Source organism: Theropithecus gelada, chromosome 15 (assembly GCF_003255815.1).
Source record: "Theropithecus gelada isolate Dixy chromosome 15, Tgel_1.0, whole genome shotgun sequence".
NCBI classification, from domain to species: domain Eukaryota; kingdom Metazoa; phylum Chordata; class Mammalia; order Primates; family Cercopithecidae; genus Theropithecus; species Theropithecus gelada.
This window is the reverse complement of record NC_037683.1, coordinates 46,119,562-46,140,752: the sequence shown is the minus strand read 5'-3', so window position 1 is coordinate 46,140,752 and position 21,191 is coordinate 46,119,562. Positions and strand designations below refer to the sequence as shown.

Here is a 21,191-nt window from a genome sequence, read left to right as displayed (position 1 = left end):
AAAGTTGGTATTTCAAACAGGTTGCCTTCCTGAAATTGCCCACCTCCTTGCCTGTCTCCTAGTTATCCCTGTACCCAGCATCCTACACACACACACACACACACACACACACACACACACACACACTAGCTAACAAATTGTAATCTCCCTAATAGAATAAATCATATATTTTATTTATTTCATAATTTCGTAGCCCACATAACACCTAACAGAGTACCTTGTACATAGTAAGAGCTCAGTAAATATAAATGCTTGTTGAATAAGTTAATATTTTCTTTTTTTTTTTTTTGAGCCGGAGTCTCGCTCTGTCGCGCAGGCTGGAGTGCAGTGGCGCGATCTCGGCTCACTGCAAGCTCTGCCTCCCGGGTTCACGCCATTCTCCTGCCTCAGCCTCCCAAGTAGCTGGGAGTACAGGCGCCCGCCACCTCGCCCAGCTATTTTTTTGTATTTTTTAGTAGAGATGGGGCTTCACCCTGTTAGCCAGGATGGTCTCGATCTCCTGACCTCGTGATTCGCCCGTCTCGGCCTCCCAAAGTGCTGGGATTACAGGCTTGAGCCACCGCGCCCGGCCAAGTTAATATTTTCTAAGAGGCCACTGGATACCTGGATACAGCAGCATACTTCATTATGATATAACACGTCACAGAGTTTATGACCTACGTTGATTCCATTTAAAATTCTTTCCAACGTGTGAGGAACCTGAATAGCAAGCAGCAAAGATTTAAAAGAAACTATACTAGGCAATGAGGCTAGATGTGAATTTGTTACCATTTGTACCTTTAAGACACATAGAGATAAGTTTATAATATGCAGTATTTTTAGTCAATTTTTATAATTGGGGTAGTTGATTATATTTTGAGAGCTTTGTCTATCTGTGAACCATTTATTTGCTTTGTTTTACTTTTTAGCAGAATGCTTCTATTTGTTTTGTGAAGTCTTAGTTTCATTTGCAGAACTATGTTACTTATTGCCTTGAATCCCTGACATTTTTTTTCAAATATAAATAATAATCTAACTTACTTCAGATATAGATTCCCAAATTTATGTATTACATAGAAGCAGCATAAGGCAATTTTAAAAGAAATAAGGAGGAATTTGCAGCATTCCTACAAGTATAAGACTTTTCTCTTTTCATAATTATTTCTTGTATCTCCTACTGTTTTTTTTTTTTTTGAGATGGAGGTTTGCTCTTGTTGCCCAGGCTGGAGTACAGTGGTACAATCTCAGCTCACTGCAACCTCTGCCTCCCGGGTTCAAGCACTTCTCCTGCCTCAGCCTCCCAAGTAGCTGTGATTACAGGCATGCACCACCACGTCTGGCTAATTTTGTATTTTTAGTGGAGACGAGGTTTCACTATGTTGGTCAGGCTGATCTCGAACTCCTGACCTCAAGTGGTCCACCCACCTCAGCTTCCCAAAGTGCTGGGATTACAGGTGTGAGCCACCACACCCAGCCTTTTGTTGTTGTTGTTTTGGTTTTTTGTTTTTTTGAGACAGTCTTGGTGTTGCCCAGGCTGGAGTGCAGTGGTGCAATCTCGGCTCGCTGCAGCCTCCACCTCCTGGGTTCAAGCAGTTCTCCCACCTCAACCTCCCGAGTAGTTTGGACTACAAGAATGCACTACTGTGCCCCCCTAATTTTTGAATTTTTAGTAGAGATAGGGTTTCACCATGTTGGCCAGGCTGGTCTTGATCTCCTGACCTCAAGTGATCTGCCCGCTTTGGCCTCCCAAAGTGCTGGGATTGCAGGCAGGAGCCACTGAGCCCGGCCGTATCTCCTACTTTTACCTTAGGAATAATTCATTGACATTTATGATTGCAAAAGCAAATTAGAAGCCCGGGCATGGTCGCTTACACCTGTAATCCTAGCAGTTTGGGAGGTCAAGGCAAGCACATTATCTGAGGTCAGGAGTTCAAGACCAGCCTGGTCAACGTGGTGAAACCCCATCTCTACTAAAAATACAAAAATTAGCTGGGCATGGTGGCAGACGCCTGTAGTCCCAGCTACTCGGGAGGCTGAAGCAGAAGAATTGCTTGAACCTGGGAGGCGGAGGTTACAGTGAGCCAAGGTCGTGCCACTGCACTCCAGCCTGGGCGACAGAGCGAGACTCTGTCTCAAAAAAAATTAGAACACTTTTTATGATTTTATCATCTTTTAGTTTCACAATAATTTGGTTGGAAGAGTCACTGCTGAACATAAATTGAACCAGAATAATACATAGTCATTTTGCCCCATGATTAAATGTGCCCATCAAAGCCGGATATACCTGACTCACAAAAATTGCCCCATTTACTAAGTATCAGTTTTTAAACAGGATCATGAATTTTATGCTATTCTAGGTATTTACTGTTTTGAATACAGTAATACTTGTGCCCTTTCTTGTTAGTTTGCTTAAGTTAAATTAAAACCTTTGCCTCTTAGCCGGGCGATGTGGCGGACGCCTGTAGTCCCAGCTACTCGGGAGGCTGAGGCAGGAGAATGGCGTGAACCCGGGAGGCGGAGCTTGCAGTGAGCTGAGATCCGGCCACTGCACTCCAGCCTGGGCGACAGAGCAAGACTCCGTCTCAAAAAAAAAATAAATAAAAAATAAAAAAAATAAAAAAAATAAAAAATAAAACCTTTGCCTCTTATCAACAGTCTAATAGTAAGAAAGCCCTCTTCCTTGCTTTTCTTCCCTTGTATGTCCTCTGGTAAAGATGTTACCTACCCAAGAGTGAGAATGACTTAAAGAGCATTTAGGGTGGGAGGGAAAAGAGAAAAAACAAAGGACCTGATAATTATGCTGTGAGGGACTTTGAAAGAGACTGATAGTAGAAGTAAGGGTAAAGGGAGGTCCTTAATAATTTTGAGGCCCTGCTGTCTGAACCAGTTTTCTTATGGATACCTGCTTTGACTTTTAGTAGTAGCCGTGAAACATCTGGCATGCTATTTGTTTTTATTGCTACTTATGACCAAAACATTTAAACATTTTGTTTTTAAGGTGTGTTTAAGAAGTCTGATGGCTGGGTTGGCTTAGGCTGCTGTGAACTGGCTATTGCCTTGGAGTGTCGACAGGCATGCAAGCAGGTAACACTGGGCAGTGAGGCTCTCAAGCATCATGGAGTGCAGTTTGGTTTTAGCTGTGCATATGTCTTGGGCCTTGCCCACCTCCTAGCTTTGCAGAGGTAACCCACAAAAACTGCAAATTTAGCATTTGTTGTATAGACCATTTCCTTTTAGACTTGCTGTTTTATTTATGACTGCTGCATGTGGCCTCATCCTTCTTTTATTCTTTCTTATCTTTCCTTGTCTCTGCCGTGCAAAAAACAATATTATATGATTTTTAAGTCTTCCATACTTTGCCTGCAATCATGCTGAGTCAATCTGAGTGACTCTAAATGGCTGGGTAAATTTAGGGTATGCTTGAATGAGAACATTTGACACAGTTGGCTTATTTTTTCATCTTCTTTTCTCTGTTTCATGATGGCTTTACCCTAAGTGTGTTCTTATATCCCTTCTCTGCTCCTAAGATGAATGTGACTCCTACAATGAGTTATTACTTATTTTTGATTTGATATAGTTCTGCCCCAATTCAGCTTACGTGCCTGAGTTTGTCCTCACTTCGCATATTTTAGTAGTGGTTTCTCAGAGAGGAAATACTAGCCTCCTGTTTCCTCTACTGCAAGTGGCAGGAATAAACTTAATTGGGAAACTAGGAATGATTAGATAGAACTGAAACCACAGTTGGAAAGCCTTCTCTTATTTTCTTCTTCTAGGGTCTTATCTCTGGACAAGAGTATATGAGATATGGTATCACCTTCACTTTCACAGAGATGACTATCCTATAGCCTGACCAACAGTCTGGGCAGCACATGACCTAGCTGTCTGCTGCTGTCCTCCAGGCATTGAGGTGAAGCTGAGTTGCAGAGGATTTGAAGAATGATGGGTTTAGTGAGTTGTAAAACGGTTGCTCGCCCATTCTTCTTGCTCTCCCTGTCCTCATCAGCTGGCCTATTCTAAATTGCACGGGCCTAGGTGATAGAACAGGAAGAATGGAGCAAGGAACCAGAGCCCACAGCTCTGGAATAGAGACTGACTCATGTGGAAAAACAACCACCCCTCAGCAGAATTTTTTTTTTTGGCTTCTTTTATATAGAAAGTATATACTTAAATATGGTAAATAACTTCCTACTTCTCTAAGCACCAGTTTCCTCATCTGTAGAGGGGTTAGTATCTTCTTTATAAACTTGTTAAGAGACTTACACAAAAATAACTTGTTAAATGCCTGGCATAGTACCTCTTCCCTATTTAGTTGCCCCCTCCATCATATACTCAGCGAGTTCAGATTGAAAGTTTAGAATGTGAAGAGTTAAAGAAAAAGCAAAATGTAGGTGCCCTGGCAGAACTTCACAAGAAAATTTGCTACAGAGTGGAATTCAGCTAAAAAAAAAAAAAAAGTCCTGATTTACAATTTCCTTCAAAGACATCTAGTTTCTGAAATAACAAAAGGACTATGTTATTATGTGAGATTAAAGCCATAAAAGTTAGAGCAAAGCTCTAGAATATTGAGTAGCCCTAGGGATGATGTTCATTTTAAGAAATTGCATGAAATTTGTTTATTGTATTTTAGGGACTTTAAAATATTCAAACAAAGGTTTTCCTTGATGAAATAAAGGATACTATATCAGTAATTAACATATGCTAATTTGTGTTCTTTTTGTCCTGTGCTGAATAGCATGTATAATAAATTAATGGAGAAATTTGTTGGTTTTTAGGCATCTTCAAAGAATGATATTTCCAAAGTTTGCAGAAAAGAATATGAGGTATGCATTTTATTTAACAAATGTAGATAGCCTATTCAGATGTTATCAGAATTAACAAAATTACTTAAATTTTTTAAATGAATTTATTTTTATACAACTTCCCTTTTACCTTACAGAAAATTTAGCATTGACAAAAATGTCATTTACTGTTTTTGGAAATGTTTTGGTTTTAGTTGATTTTTGTTGAAATGAAGTATTAATTTTAAAGAAATGCCTAAATCTTACATACAAAGGATTTAACCTATAATATTTTTATAACAAAGCAACTAGTTGTATCCAAGCTTGTGAAATAGTTTTTCTCAGGTTTCATGTTCTCTTTTGTCCCATCTCCTATCTCTTAACCCATCCAGGTGGTATTCATTTCTATAAACTACCTCTAATCATAAAGAAAAGTAATGAAAGAAAATCACAGGGCTAGTGTGAATAGCTCAGACTTCCTAGAATCTTGCATTTGGGGAAAAAAATACTAAGTTACAAAAGCTATATTAAATCTGAAGGACTCTCCTCTCAATGGTGGGATTTCTAACACTGGTATCTAGATGGGGTAGATATTAAGGCAGGGGTATAGCGGAAGTATTTTACACCATACAAATATGTGCAGAAGATTGTCCCTGATATGAAAAAACCTCCTCATTGGGGCTACTTTGTTCATTTTCTAGAACTCTGTTCTTAAATGTGACAATATTACTGTTTTTCATAGTGTAAGGCTGTGTAATTAAGGATACTTAAGTGCATATATCTCATGCACCATTTTTATATACAAACATTGGGATTCCTATTGCTGTGTTTTCTTGAAGAAGATAGAATAACTCTCTTAACTACTAGGTTATAGTTTTTTTTTTGTTTTTGTTTTTGTTTTTTATTTTCTCAAAGCCTGTCTCTCTTATTTTTAAACTGGACAGTCTTATTTATCTTTTGTCCCTTTGTACTGTTTGCTAAGTTATATCTATTCATCTGAAGACAAATTTCCAAATTATAGCTTTCCTCTGTTCTTATTGAAAGGAGCCCTGCTACAGAGAAGTAAATGATCTTTATTTTCTTATCTCTCTATCTTTGAAATAACCAGTTTTAGTTTCTCTTGAACAAAGTGGCTAACTGTGATAATTCCTTCTTTTCTCCTACATGATGTCTGACACTGTCCATCTTCCATAGCCTGTCCTCCATTATTTTAGTGTGCTTCCTTCTCTTGTCTGGATTTCTGCATTGCCCTAGGAAGTCTGCCAGTATGTGTTGATGAAGGACGAGACAGGAAAGGTAAGAGAGACAAACTGTCCTATGATAGAAATACTAAGAATAGTTTACTTTTCTCTATCTTCCCTAATTTGGCCTAGAATTAAGCAACCATTTTCCAAAAATCTGTATGGCAGAAGGGTTCTTTTGTTTTTATATTAAGAGTTGATCCCACAAATTCTTCAATATAAGACTCAATTTGATTTCTTACACGTTATTTAGAAACGAAAATAGAGATAAGAGTACTTTAATGCAGAAAGGGTTCTGCATTATAAACCTCATATAACAGTCACTGTCATGATTGTTGAAGTCTAGTCTAGACATAAAAGCTATTTGTTACAAAGTGAATTGGGTAAATTTGGTGTAATATAGCCTATTTTAACTGGACTGGTTGTTTATCAACATCAGAATAATTTATAAACTAGGCTTTTAATATCTTTTCCTTAACACTGGAATGGTCCCTGAGATGAACTTGTAGATGTATAAGCCATTTCCATAGGCTTGCAATTTTAAGGGTAGCATTTACCCCAGAGAGTGGTTTTATGTATAGTTTGATTTGAGTTTCAGAGAATGAGTAATTACATTTGTAGGAGCTAATGTTTTTCTTTTTTTTTGGTAAGCTGTTTTAGAGTTCCTTTTGAGGGGATTTGCTAAGAAATTTACTTAAATAAAGCTTTAAAATTTTAATGCCATTTAAGATTTTGTCTTGTTCTAGCTAATCTAAGATAAACCAGTTTAATGTAAAGCATTGTTACATCTGATTTTATAGTCTATGTTTTTCTTATGCAAATTAACAAGTACCTGTGGAATACCAAGAGTTTTATATATTAGAGCATTAACTGGAATCAGACTTAGTTTAGAATTCTGATTAAGCAACTTTTAGCATAACTCCAAATAGTAAAGAATTATATCTAATTGAGTCAGGCTAATTAAAATATATACTGCACACACAAGGGCTCTGGGAAATAAGAAAGCAGAGCAAGAATGTTTGGAGTTATCAGGAAAAAAGTTACAAATGAGAGAGGCCTGAAAGGATTGGTATAATTTGAGTAAAGACCTAAAGACCTGGCCGGGCGTGGTGGCTCACGCCTGTAATCCCAGCACTTTGGGAGGCTAAGGCGGGCGGATCATGAGGTCAGGAGATTGAGACCATCCTGGCTAACACAGTGAAACCCCGTCTCTAGTAAAAAATATAAAAAATTTAGCCGGGCTTGGTGGCAGGTGCCTGTAGTCCCAGCTACTCCAGAGATGGAGGCAGGAGAATGGCCTGAACCCGGGAGGCAAAGCTTGCAATGAGCCGAGTTCGTGCCACTGCACTCCAGCCTGGGAGACAGAGCGAGACTCCGTTTCAAAAAAAAAAAAGACCTAAAGACCTAAGACTGTGGATCAAAGGTATGTTGTCAGAAATGCACATGGCTTATGCGGGAGGAAAAGAGAAGACAGACCTATTTTGGTCTGCAAATCTGTGCTCGGACAGGTAAAGTGGGACCAAATCCTGAAAAGATGGCATTTTGAGGCTCAACTCATTATTAATGAGAGGGTGATGATGAAGGTTCTTAAAAGGAGACCAATATATAACAAATAACAAAGCCAATATTTTAGAAAACTTAAACTCATAATCCTGTGCAGGCTAGGTTTTAGATCCCACAAACCCCTCTAGCTTAGCTAAAAAGAGACAATAAATCCCAGACTAGGATAATAGTAATAGAGTCAAATATTCAAGAATAAATCAGAGATTCAAAGGCAGGATCCATCAGCAAGATTTGTTATGATGAATTGAATATAGATAATATTCAGGGACATAATCTAATCTTTTAAGCTTAGTTTCCTGGCATTCATTTACTATTCTTCTATACTTAAAGGTACTAGTTAAAACTTCTCTTTCTGGCAATAGGGCAGACTTGGTACCTGGACCAATCCTCCAGGTGAAAATAACTTAAAATGCTAGATGAATTTGCTGGAAAGAAAATACGGAATGCTCAAGCCAAAAACTAAATGAAGGCAGGAATCCAGAGAAGTAAGAGCAGTAAAGAAGGCATTAGCTTTGAGGGCATTTGCTGAATCAATTTTTATAGCTTTGTAGCTTCATGAGGCTCAGAAGTCAGGAGACAAATCCTGGGTTCTGATTGAAGGTGGAAAATCTGATTGAAATCCCCTCCCCTTCCCACCAATAAATTTGGGATTCCAAAGGGACTATACACTTAGTATTAGGGTGACCAGGAAATATGCTCATCTCCCTTTCCAGGGGGGTCTGCAAGGAAAACTGTTTCTCTCCAACATTAATCTTACCTCCATTGAAAATTCATAACTCTAAGCTGGTCTTCACATGAGTTTGCAGCCCAAATTTATATCAAGTGAGTGTTTATAAAACCTCAAGCTGAGAATTTTATTTCAAGTGGTTCTGAAATGGTAGTGGCCCTTAGATGCTTGAGAAAAGGTAACACAGATTCTCTCTGGAGGAACTGATCTTGTATTTCAGACCTCTTGGGATTTCCACAGATAAAGTCCTAAGGAAAATAAGCAGTTCACAATAAAAAAGTCACAGAACTCACCAGAAAACATGATTCGTCAAATAAAAGCCAACAGGAACAATGGTGAACAGAATCAGACCTAAAGATACTTCAGATATAGAAATTATCAGATGCAGACTAAAATAATATGTTTAAGAAATAAAATAGGTTTACAAATATGAAGAGCAGGCAGGGTACGGTAGCTCACACGTGTAATCCCAGCACTTTGAGAGGCTAAGGCGGGTGGATCACCTGACGTTAGGCGTTTGAGACCAGCTTGGCTAACATAATGAAACCCTGTCTCTACTAAAAATGCAAAAATTAGCCAGGTGTGGTGGTGCACACCTGTAATTCCAGGTACTCGGGAGGCTGAAGCAGGAGAATCACTTGAACCTGGGAGGTGGAGGTTGCAAAAAAAAAAAAAAGAAGAAGAAGAGCAAGCATACTTGAAAAAGAATCAAAGAGAATTTCCAGAACAGTATAATTGAAATACAAACACAATGGATGGGTGTTGTAATAGTTTAGGTACAGCAAAGAAAGTTAGTAAATTGGAAGATAGAGCTAAAGAAATTATATGGAAAAGAAAGAGGGACATGAGGCTGAAAAATAGTTTAGGACACAGGAAGGATAGAGTGAGAAAATCCTCTCTAATTGGAGTACTAGGAGAAAAATAAATAGGATGGGCAGGAGCAGGGTTTAAAGAAGCCCTACAAATACCCAGCAGAATCAAAAGGAAAAAAAATCCACATATTATAGACAGACATCATAGCCAAAGATTTTAAAAGTAGTCAGAAAAAAAGGCATTGTCTTCAAAGAAGACCAGCGACTGATTGCCCAGTAGCAACAGAGGAAGCCAGAAGACAGTAGAATGATTCCTAAATGGTTCCGAAAGAAAGTAACTATCAATCTAGCATTCTATATCCAGCAAAAATATATTTCAAGAAAGAGGCAAAATTAAGCTATTTCAATTCTATTCTAGAATTGCCATTAGTGGACCCTTTCTAGAAGTTCTCTGTAAAGGAAGTTCTGAAATATCTACTTCAGACAGAAAATTATTTGAGATGCAAAAGAGAATGTGAAAATAGAAAGTGGGTAAATTAGGACACAGATTTTTAAAACAATAGTAATGTATCACTGGATTTTAAAGAAAGAAAACATAGCAGCAGTAGCATTTATGTTGTGAAAGGAATTTGAAGAAATTGAAGCATATGGTGTGTTAGGGTCTTTTAATGTAAAGACCCATATCTCAGAGGTGATTAGGAATCCAGACTAAAGATGAGGAGAATTATCATGCCCACAGTCAACCTTGAAGTAACCCTTGAACCTTGGAGTGAGTGAGAGCTCCATAGAAGAGAAAGTATAAAAAGAATAGAAAGCTGGGTTTTGAAAGAGAATAGAATCTTTTAGAATCTAATAGAATCTAAAATAATCTATTCTTTTGAAAAAAGTAGAGAGCTGAGTTTCTTTAGGGAACTAGAAAAGAAGGAGCCAGATACTGATCTGAAATTGATCAAAATGGAATGAGATATTCCAGAAACAGAGAACTTCCTCTCACTGGAAATGTTCAAGTAAAGACTTACCTGGATTCATCATATGAAGGGGATTTTTGCAACAGATAGGAGATTTGATGATCTCTCTTCCAACTCCATAGCTCTCTTATTCTGATGAATACCTAAGAAATAATACATCGTTCGCTACTTAAGAGTACTTCTTTTGAGAATCACATTTGTTTTGATTGTGGGGTCACCAAACCCTGGCCTGTAGGAGCTACCCAAATCAACCATTAGCTTGATAACTCCTTTATGGGCTTGTTCAAGTATTGTGGACATGCTCAGTTCTAGGTTCTCTGCATTTTCACAGGCTTTGTCCTTTAACCCACCTAAAAGTATTGGTTAGGCCACATGGGGTTCGTGAATGTGTTGTGAAGATAGAACCAGAGATGATATTCAAAGTATTCAGCAACTGTAGTTACATAGGCACCAGTAGTCAGAACAGATGCTGGCTGTAAACCATAGGAATAGCCATACTTGTGCACACTGGCTGATTAGAACTAAAGTAAAAACGAATTCGTGTTTTTCAGGGGGTGTGAAATACAGTGTAGATTCTTTTTGCATAGTCTTCGTTCACATGTTGGCTGTGAACATTTTCTTCTAGCTACCAAAATTATGATTTAAAAATTCTTTTGGTTGTTGATGGTTATTTTCTTCCTTGAATGTCAGAATAAGCTTCATTAAGGTAATATGAGGCTGATAAATTCCCAGAGACTGGCAATGGCTATAAACTGATGAGATAAATTTTAGTTTGAGGTTTGTAAATCCATTTTATACCTTTAATGGCAGACCTTGCCTGCCATTCTCTTAACATGATGGCCATAAATATAAATGCTTTCCATTTGCTGTGTGAGCCGCTGAAGTACAGTGCTACAAATATGCCATCATACTTTTTATATTTTTTACTTGTTTCTTCCTTCTTTCTCAGATTCTTCTCTAGGCTTTTCTTTGTATTTTCAGAAATGTCATTTTCATGTCTCTCTTTTCTTTGCTAGCTTTCTTCAATACACTTTTTTGATGTTATTTCATTAAGGAAGGTGAGAAACTATGAAGGAAAGTTAGTAGCGGGTATTTTTGTGAGGACTAACTTTTTTTTCAATCTTAAGGCAGTTAAGTTTTAAACTAAACAGTTGCCAATACAGCTAAAATATTGTTCTGCCGTGGGGCTCTGATTCTGTGAGAATGCTAAAATTAAGACTCTGAGGATTCTGTCTTCTGTTAGCCCCACCTATCAGTACACAGCTAAATGTATAGAATGGTGCAGGTATGTGTTAAATTTTATTTTGGGGATGTTCACATTGTTCAAAATTCAAAATGGTATATAATGAACTATCTTTCCCACAGCCATCCAGTTCCTAAAGTTACCAGAGATATTTTCTGCATATAAAAGTAAATATATATATGTATAGTCATCCTCTACCCTCCTTTACCACAAATGGTAGTTTACTATACACTTTGTTCTGCCCCTGGATGCCAGTGTTTGGTGTATATTTATGTATGCCTACCCAGACTGTATGCTGTTTCCTCAGGAAATGTCACAGTAAAATGTTCTGCTTAAAGATTTCTGTGTATCTATTAATTTTATTTTGTTTCTTTTTCTTTCAAATTAACTTTGATTCTAGATTTACTACCAGAAGCATAAAGGAAAAGGGATGAAAAAACAGCCCAAATTAGAGATAAGAGGAGCAGGGATGTCAGGACCAACAGGATTCTCTGGACAGCTAGAAGCCTCCTAAGCTTCAGTATGATTGGATCTGTGCTGCAGTGGTTCTAAGAATAGAGGAGACCATCTGGTTGTGGCAGACGACAGCCTAGGCTATGGACAGTTTTGTTCCTTGCCCAGTCAGCTTTTAGGGATTTTAACAAAAGGAATCGTGTGGTACTTTGCCCCAGCAAAGCCCTCAGGACCTAAAAGTAAAGCATCTTTTAGTTTATGCTGAGGCAACTTCAAAGATTGCCAGGATATAGTAAATAGAAGACTGTGAATGAGAGGCTTTATAAATGGTAAAATGCTATACAGGTATACTGTATCAGAGTAGATTTAAGCCGTTACCTGCAGCTGATGAGCTCCAAAAAGAGCGAAACCTATTAGGTCCTGCAGTACTGGCTTAAGATAGTATAAAACTTTGTATGTTGTTTTGGTTTGTCATATTTGTTTTGTAGTTTGGGGAGGGGAGTAACTCCTATTTAGTCTCCTTGCTGCTAGTGTATTTCCTTTTCCAGTTCATTCTTTTCAGAAGTCACCTGAGTGAGATCATTCCAAAAGGGAAATTTGATCAAATCAGATTAGATTGTGACCCGGTCTCATCTTAAGTGGCCAAGGTTTTCCCCTATGGGAGTCTCATCTCCCATAGATTTAATTGTTCCTATATGCTGACAACTTCAGAATTTTCATTGCTAACTCGTTTTTCTGAGCTCCTGAACACTATTGGATACATGTACTTTTGATGTTCCCTTGGAACAACAATCAAACCAAAATTGATTGATTTCAAATCAACCAAATTGATTATTACTTCCTCCACCTTTTCTGCCTTCACTTCCCTCCCTTCCATCCCTAAGCAGCAACACACACACACACACAGACACACACACACACAGACACACATATACCAAAATAAAACTTATGATTTTTCTTGCATTTCTTGTTTGGTTGTACCAATACGATCCTTCCAAGCACATCAACTTAAATGCCTAAGAGGTATTATCTACTGTTTCCTCTTTCTCATCACCTCCTACCAATTACTGTCTCTCAAGCCTAAAGAGTTGCCTTCTAAATATACCTTAAATCAGTCTCCCTTCCAGATCCTCAGGTATTGCCTTAGCTCAGGTTTTTCTGCCACTTTTCTGGATGCCTATAATAGCTGCCAAACTAGTTTTCCTGTGTCTTAATTTCTCCTCTTATCTACTATATCCACTTCTAGATTCATCTCTTTAAAGACCAAATTTGATCCATGTCACTACCTTCTTTAAACCCTTCAGTTGCTTCCCTGTAGAACACAGTGCATGCTCCTCAGCCCAGTATCCCAAGCTTTTCTCAGTCTAGCTCCTGATTCTTCTCTCTGTTACACTTAAGCAGCATGCTGCTTATAGATTCCCAGATTGACCCTGTTGTTTTATTTGATAGTTGTAGTTGTACGAATTGTTTGTTCTACCTGGAATTCCTTCTTCTGAATCTTGGAACAAAAAGTGTAGTATATTGGAGCTGGCAATACCAGCTCCCTACCTGCTAGGGAGTACTGCTTGTTAAATATTCAGGGATTTTGCAAGCTAGCTTGTAACTTAAAATCAGCCGTGGGTGGAGGTATTTGCACCGTGAACATCAGCAAATACTACAGATACAGATTTTTCTCCACAACTACCCCCCACAAAAAAAAAGCTGGTCCCAGAACATCACTACCTCTATTGAACTAGAGTAACCTTTGCCTTAAATCCTGGTTTAAATGGCACCGCTTTAAAGCCTTTCCTGCCCATTCTTCTCTCCACACACAAAACCGATCACTACTTCTAAGCCCTTTGCATGCTTTATTATAGCATTTGTCGCTCTATAGCATAACTATATTTACATGTCTCTTTTTAATACTAACCCCTGAGTTCCTGGGACAGAGTTCATATAATTATCTTTGTCTCTGTCATTCATTCACTTAACATTCATTGAACTGATACACACTGAACCAATATATTTAATATGTATCAGGCATTGTTCTCAGGGTACAAAAATGAAAGGATTTAGTCTGCAAGAAGCTGATAGTTAGTACATGGGAAGAGAGAAATCCAAATAGTCCATTACAATACAGTGAGACAAGTACATTGCTAGAAGTCTGTACAAGATATATTGAAGCCTGGAGGGAAAAAAAAACCCTGCCTAGGGAAATGGGGAAGTCTTCGCAGAGCAGGTAAGACTTAAATGATGAGCAGAAAGCTGTTGCCTGTAACAAAGTGCTGCAGTCACTACTTTTACAGATAGAAAATTTTTATAGACTTTTTCCCACTCTGGAGAACAGAATTATTCAAGGTTCTTTGTAACACAGTGTATCAGCTTTATGTGGAAACCCTGTGTGAATGTTTTATACTCTTGGAATGCGTGGAGAAAGTGCTCATTCTCTACTGTACTGTGGAGAATGTTGTCATTCTGAGTACTATCTATTATCCCAATAATGTTGTATAGTAAGCCATCCCAAAACTCCATGGCTTAAAACAGTAACAATTTATTATTTCTCACAAATCTAAGGGCTTACTAGGCAGTTCTGCTCTGGCCAGGCTTAGCTGATTCCAGCTGGGCGCACTCATCCGTCTGCAATCAGATGGCAGGTCAGCCTGGGGCTGCCTGCTTTAGGATGCCCTTGGCTAAGTCAGCTCAGATCTCCATGTTTTCCCCTCCCTCTAGCAGACTAGCTCAGGCATGTTCCCGTGGTGGTGGCAGGAGTCCAAGAGAGAAAGTGGAAACATGCAAGTGTAGTTCGGGCAACTGCTTGCTTCAAGCTTGCTAGTTTCCACTAGGCCAAAGCAAGGGAAGTCACATGGCTAAGGCCAGAGTTAGTGTACAAGAAATAGATAAAAGGAAACGTGAAAAATTGGGGCCATTACTGCAGTTAGTTCACCACAAGCACATACTCTGTGCTAGGCTCTCTTCTAGACCTTGTGTTTCTCTGCAGATGTTACTTGCCAGTGAATTTGCTTCCAGCTGGTTGGGTGCCCTGTGGTGATAATGAGCAAATTTTTCTGAGCAGTCTAGACCTATAAAGCTCATTTCTGTTTTGGGTGTTCATTGTTATTTGCATATCTATTGAAATGACACATCATTTGGAAGGCTGAAGAAATTTAAGAATCACTTGTTTAGTGATATATCCAAGTCATGACATTAAACTCCTTTACATATTCTAGTCTCCTATACTTTTTGCCAGTCATGGTATCCACAAGGAAAACACACCTTGTAGAGGCTTAAAAACACTTATGTTTTTAAAGATCAGTTATATTTAACCTCTCCTACTTAGCATTTCATGAGCTGGATTTCTTGTATGAAATGCAAAACTTTAAACTGGAAGAAATTTAAACCCATCTGTGAAAAGGAAACAGATTTCTATTTATTGAGGCCTTAGAAACAAAGTAGCCCCTTTACTTTTAACTAGTAACCTAGTTAAGTAGAAAGTACTGGGCATATAAAACATTAACATAACAGTTAATAAAATGTTCTCTGTTTGGTCTTTGTCCAAAAGTAACTAAATCATCCAAAATTCAAATCTGCAATTTTTTTTACAAGATTCATATGATGAGTGTTTTGTTGTCATCATCCTTATCATTGATGAAAATGAGAGACAGCTGGAGTAGCCAGTAGTAAAAGGGCAGTGGACAGAGAAAGGATTGAAACAAGTGGACAAATGGAGGAATGAACCATTTTTTTCAAATCCAAAAGCCAAATCCAACTGGACAGCCAAATATACATAGCACCAAAGGGCAGAGCCAAGGCTAGAACCCAGACTGCCCTACCAGTGCTCTTCCATGACACTGCATTGTGACAATAGTCTTGTCTCACTGTATGGTAATGGACTATTTGGAATTCTCTCTTCTGAATGCAGCCAAAGCAAGGTTGAATGTTTGTTCATAGATTAATCTATTTAACCAGTTTCCTATTTTTAAAATCAGTAGAAAAGGGTCACTGAAGAGGCAGAAAATAAATTGCAAAGCGAACTTCTGGGCTAGAGGTTGGACCAGCAGAGTCTACCACCCAGGCGCACCCAAAGGCTCTTCCCCACCAAAAGGAAAACCAGTATGGCATGAAGGATCACATAGGGCTCCCTCAACTTTGATTTACTCTGTTTTTCTGCCAGGTTGCCCACAGTTCATATGCTCCCAACACTGGATCAAAGGGCTTGTTCTACCTGGAATTCCCTCTTCCTGAATCCATCCTGACACACCCCCATGTAGTAATATATTGGAGCTGACATCTACCAGCTTGGGAGTACTAATTGTCAAATATTCAGGAATTTAATAGAGTAGGGCAGGGAACTAGTTATTGAGAGCAGCTACCACAGGAAAGATTTTAGGAACAAGTTTTTTTTTTAGGATCAAAATATTTTTAAGGAAAATAATATTAACCTCAAGAAAATGGTGACCTTTTTTGGTTACAATTTAAGGTACTGACTTTAAAAATAGGGGACTGGTTAAATAGATTACTCTGTGAACAAACATTCAACCTTGCATTGGCTGCATTGAGAAAAATAATCCAGACTATTCTCGGTGCAGTGTCATGGAAGAGCACTGGCAGGGCAGTCTGGGTTCCAGTTCTGGCTCTGCCCTTTGCTTGCTGTGCATATCTGGCTCTCTGACTAGATAGTGACAGCTTTTGGATTTGAAGTTCTCTTGAGACCCTGTCAACTCCAGTATGCTGGCATGTTCTTTGCGTCTTTGAGGTTATGATAGATCCTCACCTCCACACCGCTATAGTTTTGACCTATTCTTGAGTAACATGAGTAGGGGAGGGATCTGTTATATGGGGGCACATTGGGTGTGGCATTAGTAAGCAGGTGAAAAGAGACTCCATAGTAGTGAATATGAACCCTCAGTTACCTCCAAAAGTCAGAAAGTTACCTTTAAAAAGTCAGATGGCAGACTTTTGAAAGACTTAAAAATTGACTAGCTAAGACTTCAAGACAGGCTGACTTAAGAAATGAAGAAACTATTAAGTTAATCCTATAACTCATTATGTGTATGTCCTAAGCCCTGTCAGACTAATCAGCAGTAGTTAAAGTGGTAAAAAGGTAGAGTTACATATAGTAAATTTAGGAGTCATTCAGCAAAGAGGGAGATACGATCAGTCTATTAAATCATAGGTGTAATAATTTATTCATCAATTGCTGGATAACTGGAATGAAGGAACATTCTTTTAAACCTTAAAATAGGTGAAGAGGTAAGATGGTATTAACACTAAAATGTTAGTAGTTAATGGTAGTTTTCACATGATGCTGCCATCTGAAAATATACAAGATTTTTAGTTCAACAAATTCAGGTAAACTTAGGCATGAAAGGTCTATTAATGAACATCAAGAGAAATAAGAGATGCTTGAAGAACATCTCTGAACTCTGGATGTGACATCAAGGGAAGCAACTGTGCTGTTTTCCTTTCTCTTCAGGTGTTGGGAGACTTTTTCTGTAAAGGGTCAGATAGCAAATATTTTAGGCTTGGAGATCATTCACTCTCTGTCTATGCAACTTTGCCATAGAAGTGTACTTAACGTGTGAGGTAGCCATATAAAATATGTAAATGAGCTTGGCATGCACCCTTAGTCCCAGGTACTTGGGAGGCAGCAGGGTGGAGGCCAACCTGGGCAACATAGCAAAATCCTGTGTCTTAAAAATTTTTTAATTTAAAAAAGTATGTAAATTAAAAATTACAATTTTAAAAGTATGTAAATGAATGGGCATGTCTGTGTTCCAATAAAAACTTTATTTCCAAAAACAGGTGGCAGGCAAGATTTGGCTTGTGTGCTATAGTTTGCCAGCCCCTGTTTGTAAGTAAAAGCTATTGTCTGTAAGTATTTCCCCTTTCTAGGCCTTGGTCTCTGGCTTCTGTTAAATAAGGAAGTTGTACTAGATGATTTCTGACATTTCGCAGGATTTGCCTCCTTTAGTAGTATCTCTCCCTGAAGCTAAGTGATCCATAGGCTGAGTGACATTTATTTGTAAGGTCAGTTTTTTAAACATCCAGGTTGAACAAACGTGTAAGTCTCTAGAGCAGAGTTTATCAGTCTTGGCACCATTGGCATTTTGGTCTGGATAATGTTTTGGGGGAGGGAGACTGTCCTGTGCAGTGTAGGATGCTTAGCAGTGTCCCTGGCCTCCTGGCACTCCCCACCCCTCAGTTGTGACAACCAAAAATGTCTCCAGGCACTGCCAAATGTACCATGGGAAGCAAAATCACCCCTGGTTGAAAACCACTTCTGTGGAAACTTTAAAAATAACTAGAAAAATGTCAAATACTAGAAAATCAGGCCATGCAACCCAAAACAGCCGCCAAGATATCAAACATATTTATTCAGGTACCAGCTCAAAAAAAGCCAAACCAAAGGGAACAAACATCTTATTAGAAAGAAAAGAGCAATGAGAGTTGTATTCATCCAGTCAAAGAGGGATAGAAAGTTGATGACTGACTACCTTTTTTTAATTTTTTTATTTTATTTTTTATTTTTAATTTTTTTTTAATTTTTTTATTTTTATTTTATTTTTTTATTTTATTTTATTTTATTTTTTGAGACAGAGTTTCGCTGTTGTTGCCCAGGCTGGAGTGCATTGGCCCAATTTTGGCTCACCGCAACCTCCGCCTCCCGGGTTCAAGCGATTCTCCTGCCTCAGCCTCCCAAGTAGCTGGGATTACAGGCATGTACCACCACACCCAGATAATTTTGTATTTTCAGTAAAGACAGGGTTTCTCCATGTTTGTCAGGCTGGTCTCAAACTCCCAACCTCAGGTGACCCACCCACCTCGGCCTCCCAAAGTGCTGGGATTACAGGTGTGAGCCACCTCGGCCGCCTGGTAGCTGACTACTTTTTAATATTGATTTAGATCATTTTATAAGTGTTCCTGAGTCTGGTGAATCCATTTAAATAGAGAGTTATTGATAATGGATAACTGAAAAGTCACACTAAAACAAGGAAACATGAATGAAGAGAGATATAAACAAGATCATTGTTAATGAACTCTAAGAATATTTACTTTTTCACTCCTGTTATATTGCTTGATGGAGTCTCCAGCAGAAAGAATTCATATTGGGTGAATTCACGAACCCTTATCTATGAGGCCCAGGGTTTTCTGTTTTATTTTGTTTTGCCTTAAATTGTTAAATCAAGTGTGGCATATTCCTACAATGGAGTATTATTTAGCAGAGACAATGAATGAATACAGCTTAACAAAGCTACATAGAGGGATCTTTGAAGCTAGGTTTTAAATGCCAGTAGCTGATCCTTTAACAAATCCCTATCACCTAGACGGCTTGCAATCTGGCTGCAATTAAAAGCCAAAATCGGGAGGCCGAGACGGACGGATCACGAGGTCAGGAGATCGAGACCATCCTGGCTAACACGGTGAAACCCCGTCTCTACTAAAAAATACAAAATACAAAAAAAAAAAGCCAAAATCATCTTGTTTCAACAATAAGGGTGTGCTTGATTTTATTCTGCCTGTAATTTATGCCCATATTATTTCTTTTAGGAAGTCATTATCTTCCCATTGTGATTGATATTAATCATAGCTGACAAGCCCTAAATATCCAAATGGCTTTGTATAAGTTTTTCATTTTTGTCTTGTTTTGGATTTTATTTTCTTTACGTTGACTTTAATACTGGGTGTGTCTTCTGAACAATACGCACTCTAGAGACACTAATTATAGTCTCAAACTCTGCTTTTCACTTTTTCTGTTACCTGAGGCGGGTCTCTTTTCCCTGCTGAGGAAACAGTTTCTTCATCTGCAAAATGATAGATTCCCAAACTCTGGTCCCAGGATGGCTATAAAAAAACCATGTTTGAAGTCTTGTTTAAAATTTGGATTTCTGTGCCTCACCCCTAGATTCTGAATCTGTAGTCTAGGGTAAGGTCTAGGAAACGCAGATGATTCCGGTGTACAGCCATGTTTGAGAACAAGTAGAGATAATGTCTAAAGTCCTTTCAAATCTAAAATGCAGTGGTTACATGAAATATATATTTCCCTAGATGTCATTTATTAGATTATTTTCTGGAAAGTTTTTAATATCCTGCAAGGAATAATTAAGATTAATACTTTGTAGCGCCTCCAACCCCACACACACACAGCTTTATACAAACTTGGTTTGCTGTAACTGGTCAGCTTATGGCTCCGAGTAGTCATCTTGATCCTGATATATGTTGGAAGATGGTTTCCCTTTTTACCAGGTTATCATTTCATAACTTCTGTGTTTTCAGTCTTGGATTTAGAGAATAAATAGTTTTAATATCATGATTTCCATGTAACCATAAAGTGGAATTAAATTACAAATTCTGTCTGGTTGTTAATTTCTGTTTATTTGTTTTTCTTTAATTTACAGAATGCTCTTTTCAGTTGCATTAGCAGAAATGAAAGTAAGTATATTTGTCAATGGTTGTACAAGCAGTCCAAAGATATAATTAGCCATCTGAAGCAATGTGCACAGCAAGATTCCGATAGACTGTTTCCCATGGTGTATTTAGGTCATTCATGAGTTCAGAGAGAAGGGATCATATTTTGCAGGGGTACTTAGAGGTGGCTTCATGGAGTTGGTAGCTGATCCAGGCCGTGAAGGATGGGTAAGATGTGAACAGCAGAGAATGGAGGAAATGGAGATTGGAGGAAGGGCTTACAGGTGAAGGGAATAGTGAGCGCAGTTAGAGATGGGAAAACACATGTAAGGAACAAAGAGTTCTTTAGCTCAGCAGGGAAGTATATTGAAGGATAATAAGAAACATTTGCTGTCTGTACTTTATCTTCTGTCCTTTCTGACTGGGGCTTAGTTCAAGATTTTCCAGGTGGTCTCAGGCATATAATCTTATGTCCTCCCACACTGGTGAAAAAGCCAGCCAATTGGAAGAATCAGAAGATAGGCATCTTGTCCTGTTCCTGTATGTCTATTCTTACATATCCTCACTATTCCCCACCACCACCCCCAGTGTATCCTCACTGAGGTTTATAGTGATAAATGTGACCATTAATCATTGTTCTTTGGCCAGGCGCTGTGGCTCACGCCTATAACCCCAGCACTTTGGGAGGCAGAGATGGGTGGATCCCTTGAGGTCAGGAGTTCGAGACCAGCCTGGCCAATATGGTGAAAACCCATCTCTACTGAAAATATAAAAATTAGCTGGGTGTAGTGGCATGTGCCTGTAATCCCAGCTACTAGAGAGGCTGAGGCAGAAGAAATCGCTTGAACCCAGGAGGCAGAGGTTACAGTAAGCCAAGATCACACCACTGCACTCCAGCCTGGGCGGCAGAGCGAGACTCTGTCTCAAAAAAAAAAAAAAAAAAAAAAAAAAAGGTGTTCTTTGTGAAGAAAATGAACTCTTTGGCAATAAACACAATAAGTTTGGTAGTAGTTGCAAGTTTAAAAGAGGTGGTACAGTAGGT

General features: G+C 38.5%; 1 protein-coding gene across 1 annotated transcript in view; it reads left to right on the top strand.

Moving 5' to 3' along the window:
• RECK (reversion inducing cysteine rich protein with kazal motifs) overlaps positions 1–21,191 on the top strand; it is an 87,757-nt gene that overhangs the window by 24,567 nt on the left and 41,999 nt on the right. The window contains exons 5-7 of the mRNA XM_025359110.1: positions 2,978–3,063; positions 4,752–4,799; positions 20,140–20,173. Coding sequence (XP_025214895.1) covers positions 2,978–3,063; positions 4,752–4,799; positions 20,140–20,173 — 168 coding nt within the window. The remainder of the gene's footprint in view (positions 1–2,977; positions 3,064–4,751; positions 4,800–20,139; positions 20,174–21,191) is intronic.